Source organism: Paracoccidioides lutzii (assembly GCF_000150705.2).
Source record: "Paracoccidioides lutzii Pb01 unplaced genomic scaffold supercont2.17, whole genome shotgun sequence".
NCBI lineage: Eukaryota > Fungi > Ascomycota > Eurotiomycetes > Onygenales > Ajellomycetaceae > Paracoccidioides > Paracoccidioides lutzii.
Genome location: NW_015440963.1, coordinates 674057 through 689646, shown reverse-complemented (window position 1 = coordinate 689646; position 15590 = coordinate 674057). Strand labels below are relative to the sequence as shown.

At 45.4% G+C, this 15590-nt stretch overlaps 5 protein-coding genes across 5 annotated transcripts; 4 read left to right on the top strand and 1 right to left on the bottom strand.

The window, feature by feature from the left end:
* Nucleotides 1-1634: 1634 nt before the first annotated feature.
* Nucleotides 1635-2086, top strand: PAAG_12197 (hypothetical protein; the record flags this gene model as incomplete). The annotated part of the gene is made up of 2 exons (XM_015847717.1): nucleotides 1635-1787; nucleotides 1865-2086. 2 exons carry the CDS (start codon nucleotides 1635-1637, stop codon nucleotides 2084-2086), a joined length of 375 nt encoding a protein of 124 aa, XP_015702708.1.
* Nucleotides 2087-6663: 4577 nt separating this feature from the next.
* Nucleotides 6664-7203, bottom strand: PAAG_06273 (hypothetical protein; the record flags this gene model as incomplete). Its single annotated transcript, XM_015845842.1, has 2 exons — nucleotides 6664-6747; nucleotides 7069-7203. 2 exons carry the CDS (start codon nucleotides 7201-7203, stop codon nucleotides 6664-6666), a joined length of 219 nt encoding a protein of 72 aa, XP_015700068.1.
* Nucleotides 7204-8012: 809 nt separating this feature from the next.
* PAAG_06272 (hypothetical protein) lies at nucleotides 8013-8747 on the top strand (the record flags this gene model as incomplete). Its single annotated transcript, XM_002791961.2, has 1 exon — nucleotides 8013-8747. The coding sequence occupies one exon, from the start codon at nucleotides 8013-8015 to the stop codon at nucleotides 8745-8747; it is 735 nt and encodes a 244-aa protein (XP_002792007.2).
* Nucleotides 8748-9078: 331 nt separating this feature from the next.
* Nucleotides 9079-11828, top strand: PAAG_06271 (cyclin-dependent protein kinase PHO85; the record flags this gene model as incomplete). The annotated part of the gene is made up of 3 exons (XM_015845841.1): nucleotides 9079-9243; nucleotides 9347-10081; nucleotides 10164-11828. The coding sequence occupies 3 exons, from the start codon at nucleotides 9079-9081 to the stop codon at nucleotides 11826-11828; spliced, it is 2565 nt and encodes an 854-aa protein (XP_015700067.1).
* A 2334-nt stretch (nucleotides 11829-14162) lies between these two features.
* Nucleotides 14163-15563, top strand: PAAG_06270 (hypothetical protein; the record flags this gene model as incomplete). The annotated part of the gene is made up of 2 exons (XM_002791959.1): nucleotides 14163-14753; nucleotides 14856-15563. 2 exons carry the CDS (start codon nucleotides 14163-14165, stop codon nucleotides 15561-15563), a joined length of 1299 nt encoding a protein of 432 aa, XP_002792005.1.
* Between the last annotated feature and the right edge of the window lie 27 nt (nucleotides 15564-15590).

Sequence of the window (15590 nt, the reverse complement as noted above, 5' to 3'; positions counted from 1 at the left end):
TGTTCTTGTAGTTTAAGCAACCTTTGCAATTGATCAAGCTTGCCGTTCTGTCACTTTCGAATGAAGAGGCCATCACTCTTTTAAAGAATCCACAGTTATAGATCATTAAATGACCTTTTGATTAGTTAATTTTCTCACCAAAGCAGATTTTTCGGTCGACGTCCAGAATGAGAAAGGTCTATTACCACTTCGTCTCGCAGCTTCATCCGCGAAACGTAAATAGCGTTATGATCCTTATCACCAAAGGGTGTCTTAGTAAGGGCCGCGCGAGGGCTCTCCCAAATTATGCACAGGGATCGTTGTGTCCAGACATCATTGCACACAGCTATACAAAGAGCAGTGGGCGCTGAACAACGAGGATCGTACAAGGAAATAATCATTTTACTAATAGAGAACCCTGTTAACGTTCAACAGCGCGATGGCTGCAGCAGCACTGCATAGGATCACATTTCTATGGGAGAGGAATTTTCATGGCTGCCGAGTTAAAGACTCGCCGCCTCTTGATTCAAGTGAGAGATGAACCGCTCGATGTAGTTAGGTCACAATGAAGGCAGGCAATATCAAGCCTCTAGAATGCCACAGCTGTTCTCGCCGAGTTTTATGATGCGCACGGGAGTGTGCTGATTAGCCACCTGAGCGTTTCTTGATATGATCGTCAAGTATGGACCAGTGAGAATTCTCACCTTCTCCAGTCCAACAATGTTACGATTTATGCATGTCGCTGGATGCATCTTCCGGCAAAAAATATAAGTCTCCATTTCATCAAATCATGAGAGAACGCTGGTTAATGGCCAAGATTAGGAGCAATGGGTTCATATTGGTTCACTTCTCTTCCAGCGTTTTGAACCCCAGTTTACACTCTGTTACTTAATCTTCAAATCCGGAACAGATCCATAACAAACAAGCGTCCGCAGAGGCACCTATCATTTCCTGTTTACTATCCGTATATGCGTCCTCATTTAACTCTAGTTAATTCTCGAAGTTCAGTTCAAGGCTCACAGCCCAGCATCGCTTATATGGTTACCCGTGCAAAGAGTTAGTTACAAGCATGTTAGTAACCTTTAAGGTGTTCTTCCTCCACTAAAATTGTCGAATGTTTGACAGGTTCGATAGCTATCCCACTAGTTGCCACAATGTCCTCCACAGCTGCTCCCCCCAATAAATCGGAAAGAGGACTGATAACACTTTGCCCCAATGGGCAACACACTAAAGTCAAATCAAAAAAAAAAGCATCCATAGCCAAATTTGTGAGTATTAGCCATTTCCGGGGCGTCTTGGTAGTGCTTTCGGGTTAATTTCATTCTACTAGATGTCCACTCTGGCGTTTGAAACAAAGAGGAAACAATTAATTAGAGCTAGGCGAGTACTTGAGAACCTGGATAAAAATAACCGGACATTGGAGTTTAACAACGAGATAAATCTTGCTGAGAGCTATTTGAAAGTGGGAAAGCCCCTTATCTACATATCTCAAAAGAATGGAAAAACCCATCACAATCAGAGCCATAGCCACCCCATCACGAAATTAACCGGGAGCCAGAACGTGCCCTCTTAAGAATTTCAGTTTCCCGAAACAGCCAGCACCAAATCACCTTCTCCACCCATGTTGCCCAAATTTTCGAAGCAACATCCAAGAGATGCCTGAAGCTCTTGCACCCAAACTTCCCTCTGGAGAAGCCACTTCAAATGCCCCAATCACGCATTGGACCATGAGAACCATAACTACCAGTTCCAGCATCAACAGAACCACTCGGCAGAAGACATTCGACACCACCCTCCTTCTTAACCAAGTTTCGAGACTTCTAAGCTTGGAACTGTTGCCTCGACGCTTAGCGTGATACCAAACGTGTCCATAGGTTCTATCCAGTGGATGTTAACGGACGCAGCCATAGCGTCTCCAGCGTCGGAATGCAGAACTCGTGCTGCACGTGATGCACTGTCTCGGGAGAAAGATTATGCAACTGCGTTTGGGCGTGAGGGGGTGCAGGCATATAAGATTGTGGATACTGATTATGGTTTGCCCGTAATGCGAACGGTAAGCTTGATGCGAACAAAGAAGATGGCGGGAGACCTGTTGAGGGAGAACTAAAAGTTGGGGTTCCAACCTGAAGAGGTGTCTATTATCTCACGTGTTACTGTTGGGTTTAGGGTTGGCTGAGTCGGGGATATACAACAGAAGTAGCTATTACAATAGGGCCGGCCAGAAAGATCCTTTTGATGGGTCACCATCTTGGTAATAAAGATACATATACATGTGCCAGGATCTGCTTCCAAGGTTCTCCCTAGAGAATGTAGGGCAAGTAAGCTCAGTCAGACTTATCTGGCGTGATCGTAACCGCGTGGCACTGAATTCCATTACTTTTGCTTTCCCCTCGTAATACAGCACGGAGTCTTCTCCTGCCATATCTTACTTACTTCTTCTTTCGTGATAACTTCAACGTGGAAGAGAAAAAAATGAAGTAAAAATGGCACTATTAGCCCATTTTAATATTCAAACCGGAACGGTCAGAAAGACCTCCCATTTTGGGAAGTTCAGTTTGAAATATTTGGAATACGCCACCACTCTTCTGTGTAGTACCGTTATTTTATTAACGGTGGTAAAGGAGACCTATATTATGCGGAGGCCAGTATCCGAGTCTCTTCTTATCCGTACCCGTACCCGTCAAGGGTGCGCTGAGTCAGGGCAGCTCCCAGAATATCTCGAACAATTTCAATAATATAATACTCATCACTGAGCTTCGTCGTGTCAGAGGAGAAAAACAAAACCTTCCCAAACTAAGCCATGCCATGTAGAAATAGCACACTCCTGCTTTCGGCTTTTTGTGGGCTTTTCTTTTTTTTCTTTCTTTCTTTTTTTTTCTTTTTTTTTTTTTTTTTTGTAAATTGTGCTGAAGGTTCCATGGGTAACCCAAGGGTTGGATATCGAAACCCCTTCCCGCCAGATAAAGGGCTGCAACCATAGAAAGGGACCAAGTCTTACCACGGAAATGAAAACCCATTTTGCGGGTGATTACCTCGAAAACTATCAGTGAAATTGATATGTGAAAAATAATCATAAATATTTGTTTCCTTTTATTTGGGTTTTGGTTTCCGCAGCGGGCCGCTGCCGCGCGGAGCTGCGCTAGCGAGCGGGCGCTTTGCCTATTCCGGCCCCCAGGTTTATCTTGATGTCTGGAGGAATCTTGCTCCATGAGGGACATCCATATGTACTGAACAGTCACTTATCAGCAACTAATTTAGGTATGCTGCATTTGAACGCATTTAATGTGCATGATTATTCAGTAATTGTGGAATCGGTAGGTAACAATTTTCCAAGGCACAGTCACAAATAACTATCATTATATGTTCCCCAAATCTCTCTGCTCAACAGGCCTCTTCCGCATGTTCTCTCGACAGGGAGAATCAACAAGCCTATAGCTTATTGAAATTATAGGGTAAATCCAAAACGAAGGCCTCTACAGATATTCATAATATATTCCAGAGTAAGGGAGGGAGGAGCATATCAATATCCCAAAGCCATGCCTGCCGGGGAACGCCGAGACCATTATTCATTCACTGGTAGGTGGGGTAAAGGAGGCAAGAAAAGGACCAAGACGGGCCAGAAGATATTTGATCGATGATCAAACGAGGAAATACTTCTCATGAAAAAGGAGACATCGACCACAAATATGAGATCCTTGCGCGGACACACTGCTATTGCCATGAGGAATGGGGCAAAGTCGCACAGAGTGTCAGCTAGTTGAGACATCTCAATCTTGGAAGACAAAAAAAAAGAGGACCTTGGGAGGTTTCGAATTGTTCATGCATTGTTTTTTACTTTTTCTGTGTGCCCTGAGAAGTTTGGATAGTTAGACCCCAAGTGCTTCGTTTCCTCTCCAACTGCTCCGTACTAGACCGATCGTCTGAACGGGTACATAGCTAATTATTCAATAGTCTAGCGTCTCATGCTCGACTCCTCCATTGACCACGTTCCGAGATTTGGACAGCGGGGACAGATATGCACCCATGATCGCCTTGAGGCAATGGATTTGTTTCAAGGTCATTTCACCGTGACTTGCCACCCAGCGTCCATCTGTTTATTCGGGCAAACTAACTTTTTGCCGCGGAACAAATGGACTCGAAACTTGTGTGATAGACAGGTAGTGGCGTTGAGTGGGCGGTGGGTTTGAAGTTTATGATCACCACGGATCCAATATAACTCCGTTTGCCAGGTGGCAGATAATTACAGAGATAATTACAGCAAAATCAAAATGGTGTTTATCATTTGAGCTACATATTTCGCACGTTCGAGGTATAATCTTCAAGATGAACAAAAAGCGTCCCCTCCTTTCATAACCGCTATTGACGCCTAGTTCAATCTCCATTTCCCATTTTTTTTAATCAAATATATCAAAGGAGCCTAGGCTGGGATAAAATGCTACCCTTTGCCAGGTACAGAGTAAAGTGTATACACACCTTACATCTCTTCTCACGAGGCAGGGAAGCGAATGAAAAGTGCCTTTTGAAGTCCCATGCTAAGAAGAATAGAACAAGCCAGAAGAAATGCAAGCTCCGCAAATGAGATGACATTGGTCTCATCCTGATGGCCGCCTGCACTTAAGGCCAAGCTAGCAACATCCACAGAGGGGGATCGTAACTGGAGCAGCCGGGTAAAAGAACTGGGGCGCCTGGATCTTTTTGTTCAATTTCAACGGCTCGCTGGATACTTTTTTGAGTTTCGGTCCCATAATTTTTTTCAACCTGCCACAGCAACAGGAGCAAGAAGCATCACAGAACGCTCTTCTGCAAATGCGATTCTGGATTGATGCGGTGAACAGCGGCATCCGCCATCTTCTCTAGCCATGATAACTCGCATAGGCAAATATCTTATCTTCCGGTATTATTGCTGCCAACAGGTTTTTTTTTTTTTTTTTTTTTTTTTTGGTGAGGGCGGGGGTCTGATTCTAATGATACAATAAAACTTACGAAGGGGAATAATAATGAGAAGTACCTTGCGTCCCTGTAGCACATCCATAACCCTGCACAAAGCTGACAAAGGTGCCAATTTGGAGATTATTATCTTCTGATCATTTTCTGGGCTTGGTGTGAAGAGAAGCCGAAGATACAAGCCGTTTATAGGCACATTTCCCAGACTTGACCGCCCCTTCCAGCCAGAATAATGTCCAGGAAATTGCTTCCCGAATTATGATTGGTTGGAAACTCCTTAATTAAATTCCCTTATTATTATTTTCGATTTTTTAATTTGGGTTTTCTTCACCGGGGCCACGAGCCCCCCAGCGCTCTGAGATGGGGACCATGAGGTTGGTTGGGTTGCCTTTACTCAGCCAAATAAACGGGCATTGATCATCGGATTGGTCTTGAAAAAGTAGTTGACATGGATGAAACCAAAACTGTACCAGTCTTGTTTACGATGTGTCTGGTAATTTATTTTCATTGGGGGCAAGGGCGGCTTTTGTGATAAGGCAAGTTTTGGCGTGATTATTTCTCATCGCTTCTCTTGGCGCCCTTCCCTTCCCCTGACCCTTGGTAAGGACGTTATGAAATGTGCATACTCCTTAACATTTGAAACGTTTCTTGTCTCCATCGGTCGGGGACCCGGGATCTGGATGAAGCAAAGGGGCACGAGCATTGGAAAATACAGAAAACAAAAATCACCACCAAAATTACATGAGATCTGATGACGCATTTGTTTCTCAATATATCCTCCTCTTCTCCATAGAAATATCCTTTTATTATTTTTTATTTTTATTTATTTAATTTTATTTTATTTATTTATTTATTTATTTTCACTTTTCCTTCGACAGCCGCCGAGTTTGTGATTCAGTCGGGCCTCGAGAGAACGGCAGATTGAGGCTTGTTGCAGGCGGGCTTTTTTCAAATGGATCGAGTTTACAGGCTGTGCTTGGAACCCGCAGGTGAGAGTGAAAAGGACTTTGGAATGAACTTCCAGGTGGCTTCTCGGTATACTACCCTCCTCTCTGCTGTGAGTGTCTTGGCAGATGTGGGCTGGTGATCAGAGGGAATAGATTTCGCCGCAATACAATAATACAATACCCAGAACCTGTTGCCGGTTTAGGCAATTACCAAGCCCCGTACAGGCAAATACAAGTGACCGTTGCCATTATCATCACTGATGATACTTTTCCCATACACTGCACTATATTAGGGAGCTATGGGCGAATCGAAAAGAGCGAACCAAAACGAGAGCTCAGATGCAGAAATGCCTGAAATCATACCCAGGTAGCCAGCTCCAGCTTCGATTCAGGCTCCAATATCTCTCTTCTATTATTCCTCCCACGGGTAACATGACCTCTTCCAAGTTTGTATTGTGCCTCCTTGGCTCGCCTTGGACGCTGGAGGATCGTTTGTCAACCATCTAAAGGCAACCTGTCAACCAAACAGGAGTAGATTTGGCAGACGTGGGTGGAGGCTGGAAGCTCTGACAAAAGGTGCGTGCCATGGCCCCGCGGCCCATGGAACGCTTCATCCATTCGGGAACCTAAAATTTAGGAACATCAATCACAAAGAGCTTGTCCGGAGTAGGTATGTGGATTATAGACTTTTGAAATATGTATGCGTTGACTTGCATACGGAGGAGTTTGGTCAGTTTTAACGTGTCGAGTCGACAAATCGTAGCAAGGAGGTACCAGAGGCATAATTCCGAGTTTATTCTTCTTCTACTTCTTCTTCTTCTTCTTCTTCTTCTTCTTCTTCTTCTTCTTCTTCTTCTTCTTCTTCGTGCCTGGGTAACTGGATGCTCGTGGTGTGGAGTAGTAAGCGTCATCTACGAAAAGAATTGGAAGTAGGCACTTGAATGTTAGGGAGCATTTCTGCTGAGACACAAGGTCGTGGGTTCATATCCCACCTTCACCAATGGTATCCCTCACAGAAGGAGGGTGGCTGGTGAATTAGAAAAGAATCAATGATTGAGAGAATTAGGGCACAATCATCATGTTTCTACTCCGTAATTGATTCCTTGTGTTTGTATGATTCCATGACTAGTAACTAAGGTTTTGAGACTTTTCCTAGTTAGTATAAGATCAGTCCTCAGGAGGAGATGAGTAATCATACAGGGATTAACAGAGCTCCCTGGAGACTTTCATCCATCCATATGGGTGTGGTTAAAACCCCCTTCATCAAGGATGACATATCTGACGTATCTCGAATATTGGTACCCAGTCGAGCTATCATAGCCTCAGACTGCATATGGTTAGCCAAGAATTATTAATAATAATCATAATAACTAGTTAACTAACAGGATGCTCATGTTGGTGAAAGGTGACAGGGCATCCTGTGGGTGGAACTGGATGAAATGGATACGACCTGATATATGGTCTCGCCTTTCTTGTGTTCTCCCTGGTCCTTGTCCTTTCCTCAAAATAATAATGGATGGCGTGAAGGTTACCATCAAAATAATATTCCCGGGGTGTTCAGTTTTCATAACTGAAAGTCTGTCACCACTCCCCGCACTGTCTGAGTAATTTTGTTATATTATTTTTGGAAATCCAATTTTTGTTTTTGTTGTTCTTTGTTTTATTTTTCATTCTTATTAAACCCGTAATGTGGTGGATAGCTAGGAACTGATTTCAACGAGAAAAGAATTAACAACGGTGTGTATCTGTACGGACTCTGCGTATATGACTACGCGTGGTAATACTGGATATCCACGTAACAAGTCGGTACTATCCTTGTACGGGCTAGTACTAATGTAATATCCGACCACTTTTGGTGATCTTCAGCCCGTGGACGCTCATTGTTCGTTCTGCCTCCGATCTTGGGAAGAAGAGAAGAATGAGAATGGCAGAGCTACATAGAGCTTTGGAGTCCATAGCTTGGAGAAGGTACAACATATACCGCTCCCCATCTTCCAAGCTGCAGGCTGTCTATAGTGGATATCTGCAAACAATTAAATTTCCAGAGGACTGACCGGCTAGTAGTCCGGGGATACCACTGTCGGAATCCGGGCTAGCACTAACCTCCTTAGCAGTGGGCACTACCACCAACCCTGACACCAAATGACACAGCAAGGCCCACGACCGGGCAGCAGATTGGCAGATAAAAGCGATTCCCCACCGCTGGACCTGAGCTGTCACGTTTCCAAGGGTCTGTCTCTGTGCGCCAGTTCAGCCCAAACAACGAGAAGAATCCACCACCCGTTGGCAGCAACAACAACCAAGAGGCTTGCTCTCCTTCATTTTAGCGGCTCCTCGTCTACGGATCCGCTCCCGTTGCTGTGGTCTCAGCTAGTCGTGAGCCAGGGACTCCTAGGGCTCAGTAGATGCGGTGATCTCCTCTGGTCTCTGTTCTCCTTTCCTTCCTTTTCCCTCCCTTCTCCTTTTCCCATCTCTATTCCCGTCTTGTCCTGGTCACGACAACGGATAACTCCAACAATCCCAGTCAACAGACACTACCCTCTAACTCTTCTTTCTCCTACTGTTCGGTCTTGCGTTGTGATTCCATCCTTTCTTACATCAACTTGCATAATACTACACCACCACGACCTACCTGCCCACCCTCCTGCATCCAACCCACCCTCATCCTTCATCCTCGCGTTCTGGGTGGAAGAACATGGTCTCGGTTTTCCTCTCCTGCCTCTCCTTGACCCAAGCATCAGAGTCGCTCTTTCTCCCTCTACGTCGTTGAGGAAAATTCCTGTTGCTCTCCGGGTTCTAGAGGCTCTATGCCATTCGCCGGACACCGAACTGCAATCAGCTTCAAGAATGCTTCTAACATACCATCTACATTATTAATTATTCTTTCCTCACTATCTTTAATAATCACACTACAATCCCATCGTACATACACGAAAAATACACGTTGATACAAGATATCTGGGTGAAAGGGAGGGTGTTAATCTCCAGGTTCCTGGAAACCTACCATTTAAGGTATGTTTTATTTCTCTCCCTTTTGCTGGCCCCAGCGTTCGTCCATGGTCCATTTGCTAATATGAAAACACGTCGTTATCTATGGCTGGCAGGGTTCTCAAATTCAAACTTCCAATTTACTCATATATCTCTAAATCTATTTTTCTATCCCTATTATATCTGCAGGCAGAAAACAAACACCAAATAATTAGGCAACATGACAGTAACATACGATCAAACGTATCGGAATTCTAATATGGCGACCGCCACGCTCGAAGATAAATTCGAGGTGATTAAGGAGATTGGCGATGGGAGCTTTGGGAACGTTGTTCTTGCTCGAACGCGGACGGCGGGTTCTCATGTCGCGCGGAGGGGAACGATGGTGAGGGACCTTGCCATTATTTTCGTATCACTTTTGGATTTTGTTTACACGCTGTTGGGACGCGAATCAGTTATTAATATGTCGTGCTTATTTTATCTGGCAGGTTGCAATCAAGACGATGAAAAAGAAGTTCGAATCCTTTTCGTCATGTCTAGAACTGCGTGAAGTCATCTTCCTACGAACCCTCCCCCATCACCCCCATCTTGTTCCCGCCCTCGACATTTTCCTTGACCCCGTGAGCAAGAAATTACACATTTGCATGGAATATATGGACGGCAACCTTTACCAGTCAATGAAGGCCCGGGATCAAAAGTGTCTGGATCCGAAAACCGTGAAGAGCATATTATTCCAGATACTGTCTGGATTAGACCATATTCATGCACATAACTTCTTCCATCGAGACATCAAGCCCGAAAACATACTGGTTTCAAGTGCTGGCTCCGGAGATTCATCGGCATTCAGTCGATTTACGCCCCCTTCAACACCATCCACCTACATCGTGAAAATTGCAGACTTTGGACTTGCCAGGGAAACACATTCAACAGTTCCGTATACCACATACGTGTCAACACGATGGTATCGTGCCCCTGAAGTTCTGTTGCGGGCAGGCGAATATTCTGCGCCTGTGGATATATGGGCTCTTGGGGCAATGGCTGTGGAAATCGCCACCTTGAAACCCCTCTTCCCTGGTCGGAATGAAGTCGATCAGGTATGGCGTGTCTGCGAAATCATGGGGAGTCCAGGCAATTGGTACAACAAGTCTGGCAATAAAGTTGGGGGAGGGGAGTGGAGAGAGGGTGCCAGACTAGCTCAGAAATTGGGTTTCTCGTTCCCAAAGGTAACGCAATAACCCTAACCTTAAAAAAGATAATTTGGATACTTTGGCCGGGGTTACAGATTTACTGATTATTGAGAGATAGATGGCCCCTCATTCGATGGAGAGTGTCCTCCCACTCCCAAACTGGCCATTCGCGTTGAGCAATTTTGTCACTTGGTGCCTGATGTGGGATCCCAAAAGCCGGCCAACCTCGTCACAGGCTTTGAACCACGAGTACTTTGCGGATGCTCTCGATCCACTCCGGCCGAAATCGTCCCGTCTGCTTGGCCGGAAACAATCAGACAAGAGCTTCAAGGCAGGCTCACGGGAAAATAACGATTCTCCTGCTCTTTCTTCTAAATCGTCTTGGTTCCGAAGGTCCTTGATTGGTGGACGAGACAGCCCCGCTCCTGTACATGAGGAGAATGACAGCCGTCGGCCCCCAGCTGTGTCCTATAATACTGTCCCGGAAGTACCGACCATTAAGAATAAGTCAGCTGCAAACAAGCGTGCTACGTGGACGAATGGCGCGCCCATGCCCATTCTCCCATCCATCCGTCCAGTCTCTCCGTTATCCAATGTTGTAACCGCACCGGCCAACTCCAGGATCTCCCACGCCAACGATGGAAATGGTGCAGATCAGGTCCAAAACGGCAAACTTACCGGCAAGAAGATTGGCCGACAGCTGTCTATGAACTCGAATGGGAACCACTATTCAGATATTCATCGCCAAGAGGCGGAGAGAGCACTTATTGGTGCTGGAGGTTTAGTAACCCCCGCGAGTGCCACAAAGGAAAGCTTTTTCTCTCATCTTCGAAAACGAGCTCGTAGACTTTCCGGCAGGACCCCAGGTGTTCTCCACGCCAACGACGATGTCGAGGCCAATGCTGGATGTGTCCCCTGGTCAAATCGGTCCTCAATGGCCCTGGATGCGGTAAATGTCACGGACCAAAAAGCTACAGAAGATTTCTCGGAGTTGGATAAGGCGTTACAAAATGTGCGCTATAGCCTGGACATAGCATCACCCAGCCTGCCTAACCACCATCACCACCAGCACTTCAATTCTTCACCGACCCCATCTTCAAATCCAAACCGACAGTCGATGCCCACACAAGGACCGTCTGTACGTACTTCTACGGAAAATTACACGTCTAACCCAGTGTGTCCAACTCCAGGTCCAATATCCAGCCGGACACGACGTACGCTTCAACTCTCTACCCGCCCGGTTAATCGATATGAAACTCCAGAAGAAGAGGACGAGCTACTTCAAGAGGTGCTCCATTCCACGACTAAGGCTGCACGACACCTTGGTCAACAACAGCAGCAACAACAGCTACGAGCAACATCTGTAACAATGGACTCCTACGACGATGACGACGGTGACACCATGCTACGCCACGATCGTGACTATCACAACCACAATCGCATCTACGGCCACCGGGACACCCACAACAATTCCATCAATCGCAACTACCAATCCATCCGCGCCATAGACCCCAGCAGCCCAATCTCAAACCCCTATCCAACCCCATCCCCTTCATCAAAATGCGATGGCATCTCCTTTTCCCCGGAGCCGCTAACTTCCTCGAAGCCGTTGAGGGTGCACAGGTCCAATGCTGTATCGGCACTCAAGCCCTCTCAGGCACCTGCAGTCGAGGTGACCGACAAGCGCGATCTTACCCGTCAATGGCCCACACCACCATATGATGAGCAGCAGTGGGCTGAATCTGCTGCGAAGAGTATCTTTGCTGCGGCTACCTTTCGATAATTTCTTCCTTCCCTCGTCCGGATGATGGAGATTATGGTTGTTTAATGTTGGGTCCAAACTTCTGTTGAAGATTTAATCCATGCATCCATTCATTCATTCATTGATTCATTTCTGTTTCTGTCCTTGCTTCTCACCTATGCACTGTCTCTGTTTTTGATAATTTTGCTTTAAAATCCCGTCAGGCAACACGCAACTCCATATATTTTTTTTCTTCTAAACACTGGGTTTCCACATCTCATATTCAGGCATCATCTAAACCAATTTTTTTCCATTACAATTTTTTTCTATTACTATCTATAATTTTCATTTCTCTTGTTGTGCTTGATATCACGGGTAGGGTTTTGTTTTCACCTCTTATCTTTCCTACTGGGTTTTTCATTGCTCAACGGCCATATGTTTTGCCGGGGTATTTGACACTTCCTGTTTTCTCATTTTTGTTTTTTCTTTTTTTTCCCATTATTATTGTGTCCTTTTATTATTAACTATGCCTTTCACACCCAACCCCTGCCATTATATTTTCATTTCTTACTATTAGAGTTTCATTTTTTCTCACATCCTTGCTCATCATCTGTTTCACATTTATCTGCCTTTCGATGTCTTTGCACACTGTCTCCACTACCCTAAAATACTTTTTAATACTCCCAACATATATACCTTCTTCTTCTGATTTTTTCTCTTCGTTTTCTGTTATCTGATTTACAAAAGATAGAAAGATAAAAGAAAAAGAAAAAAAAAAAAGAAAAGAAAAAGCTGGTAATGGGATTGTTTGATATACCAACTGTTTTCTACGTTTCCTTTTTAAGATTCCATTCATTTTCTCCTATCTATTTTATATTCACACACAACAGTTTGGACTCAAACATAACCCGCTAACCGACAACGCAAGTCGCGAGTCTCTCATGTTATCTTTTTGCTTCCTATTTCTAACCGTCTCGTTAGACTCCAAACTCTGTCCCCCTTAAATCAAACACATACGGCTCTTGACCAGCCTCCTTTCCCGATCTCCTTTGTTTTTCCTTTTTTTTCCGCTACCACCAATTCTCTTTTTGTCCTTTCTCATCAATTCCGTACATAATACTGTACGTTCATTTTAAGTCAGCCTCTCAAATATTTCCAAACTTCTCATATTTCTACATCTTTTTTGCTTTTATAAAAAACAAAGGCCCATCAGAATTTCATTTTACTGGCTACATTGCCATGTTCAAAAGAAGTCATCTGCTGTAAAAATCTTCTCTCTTTATTAAACCCTTCTCCTCACCTAACCTAACCTGTTAGCTTTTATTCATGTTCTTGTTTCGTTCGAAAATAGAATGGTATGGGATGAAGTATATGTGATGACTTGAGTGTCTTTTTTCACTTTTTCATTCATTTATTCGACCACCAATCTGTCACACGCTGGACAATATTATAGTAGTATACTTTTCACTATAGAATTTTTATACACCAGAAGTTATGTTATTTCATTTCATTTCATTTATTTATTTTTGATATACTGGATTGTTTGATATTTCTTCATTTAAGAATCTTGGAAGATCGTAGTACTAAGAGGTGCTCTTAACATACTGCTAGCAGCAACCTCTATGAAAGGTTTAAATATTTCTTAACATGGCATATTTAAATGTTCACAGACTCGTACGCATGTAATGGTTTGCATTTGTATATCCCTAGGAGAATCTAATACTATAACTGCTTATTTTCTTTTCCCTTCTTCTTGCTCTTCCAACAATATGGAGGAGATATAATAATTACATTCATTTTTCGTTGTGGGTCGCGGGTCAGACAGACGGGCATTAAGTTTCGCATACTAAGCGATTCCTAGGAGCTCTCCCCAAACATTAACTAGAGCTCTTTTTAGGTTTGAAATACTAAAATAAACATGATATACACTGCAGCATCCACATAAGGACCTGTATAACTACCAGGGGATTGCTTGCATGGTTCGACTCGTGGAACATTTTGTTACAGAGCGGCATTTTCACTTCGTCGATTTTAGCACAATATATTGATAATTTTGACAATCCATGAACAAATCCATCATCTCAACTTCAACACCGCAAATCATCGAAACAGTAGCACACGACGAGGTATTGACTGGGGGGAGAAACGTAAATTAGAAGGACTATTTTATACCTTCCGTCCCCTCCAAATTTCGCACTACATCAAATACAACTGGTACAAACCCTCCACCGCCCGGGGGGATAATTTCCCCCTCCGCATATAAAACCAACCAAATCAACAAGCACCCCGTGGAACCATTGCCAGCACCAGCCAGCCAGTCAGTCCGCATAACTCTCGAAAGAAGATATATAACCACACGCGCGCCCATACCATACAATGGCCTCCGGCACTGCCTACTCCTCTTCCGCCTCCCAAATCCCCTCCCTCTCCCCCGCAGAGCTCTCCTACCTTCACACGTCCCTCTCATACCCTAACAATCCTATCCGCACAGATGGCCGTTCCGCGACGCAGTTCCGTCCCTTGACGGCTGAAACGGATATTTTGTCTGGGGCCAATGGGAGTGCGCGGATTGGGTTTGCGGATGGAACACAGGCAATTGTTGGGGTTAAGGCGGAGGTTGAAAGGACGGTTGTTGGGTCGGTGTTGGACGGGGATGGAGATTTAGGGGGTGAGGAAGGAGGAGGGGGTAATGAGGAGGGGACGGAGGAGGGGACGGAGGAGGGGGAGGCGAGGAAAAGGGCTGGGAGGCGAGGTGGGGAGAGTTCGTGGGTTGAGATGTCGATTGAGATTCCTGGGTTGAGGGATGATGATTCGTTGCCTGTGTTTTTGGCGGAGATGATGAGGGAGGCGTTGATGGTTTCTGGATCGGGGACCGAGGGGGGTGGAGATGGAAATGGAGGGATGCCACAGGGGTTGAAGGGGAGGCTGGTTATTAATGGTGGGTGGCATTGGAGGATTTATATTGATGTGAGTCTTGCGTTTCTTTTTATCCCGTTATATAACTGCAGTTTTATGTATCTAGGATGTTTTATGCATACTTATGGGATATATATGCTGACACCACTCCAGATCCTTCTCCTCTCCGCACCCCTCTCCTACCCCCTACCCCTCCTCTCCCTAACAACCCACCTCGCCCTCCTCTCCACAAAGTTACCCCGACTCATCTCAAAAGACGAGGAGGATCCCATGTTCGACGACGACTGGGCGGCTGCAGAGTATCTGTACCCACGCCGGCAACCCCAATCGCAACCCCAACAACAAACACAAACCAAGCCATTTCCAATACCCTCAACGACACTCCACCTCTACCCCTTTCGGCCCCCCGTGACCCTCCTCGTGATCTCCGTCGGCGACAACATAATCTTCGACCCAAGTAGGGAGGAGATTGCGGTCGCGGAAGCTGTGCTTGCCGTCTCCATTGGACGTGATACTAGCACTCCCACCAATAAAGGCAGCAGTGACAACAGCACCAGCTCACTGAAGCTACTCTCAATCCGCACAATCGACCCGCCGTCTCGCCTGACGCATCCAGGCATACCCAATTCGGAAAACGCGGCGACGATTGGGTTTGCGGCTGGAGGTGAGATTGCGGATAAGATGGGTGCAGTGACTGGGGGGGCAGCGGTGGATTCTGGGGAGGATGTTGCAGGGGTTTGGAGGCCGAGGAGGGGCGGCGTTAAGAGGAGTGTTGTGTCGAGGATTGTGAGTATGGTTTTAAAGAAGGGGGGTGTTGGGGAGGAGGTTATGGAAGGGTTGGAGGGGGTGGAGGTTGGGTGACCTGATGGACTGCTTCGCGGGTCGGGT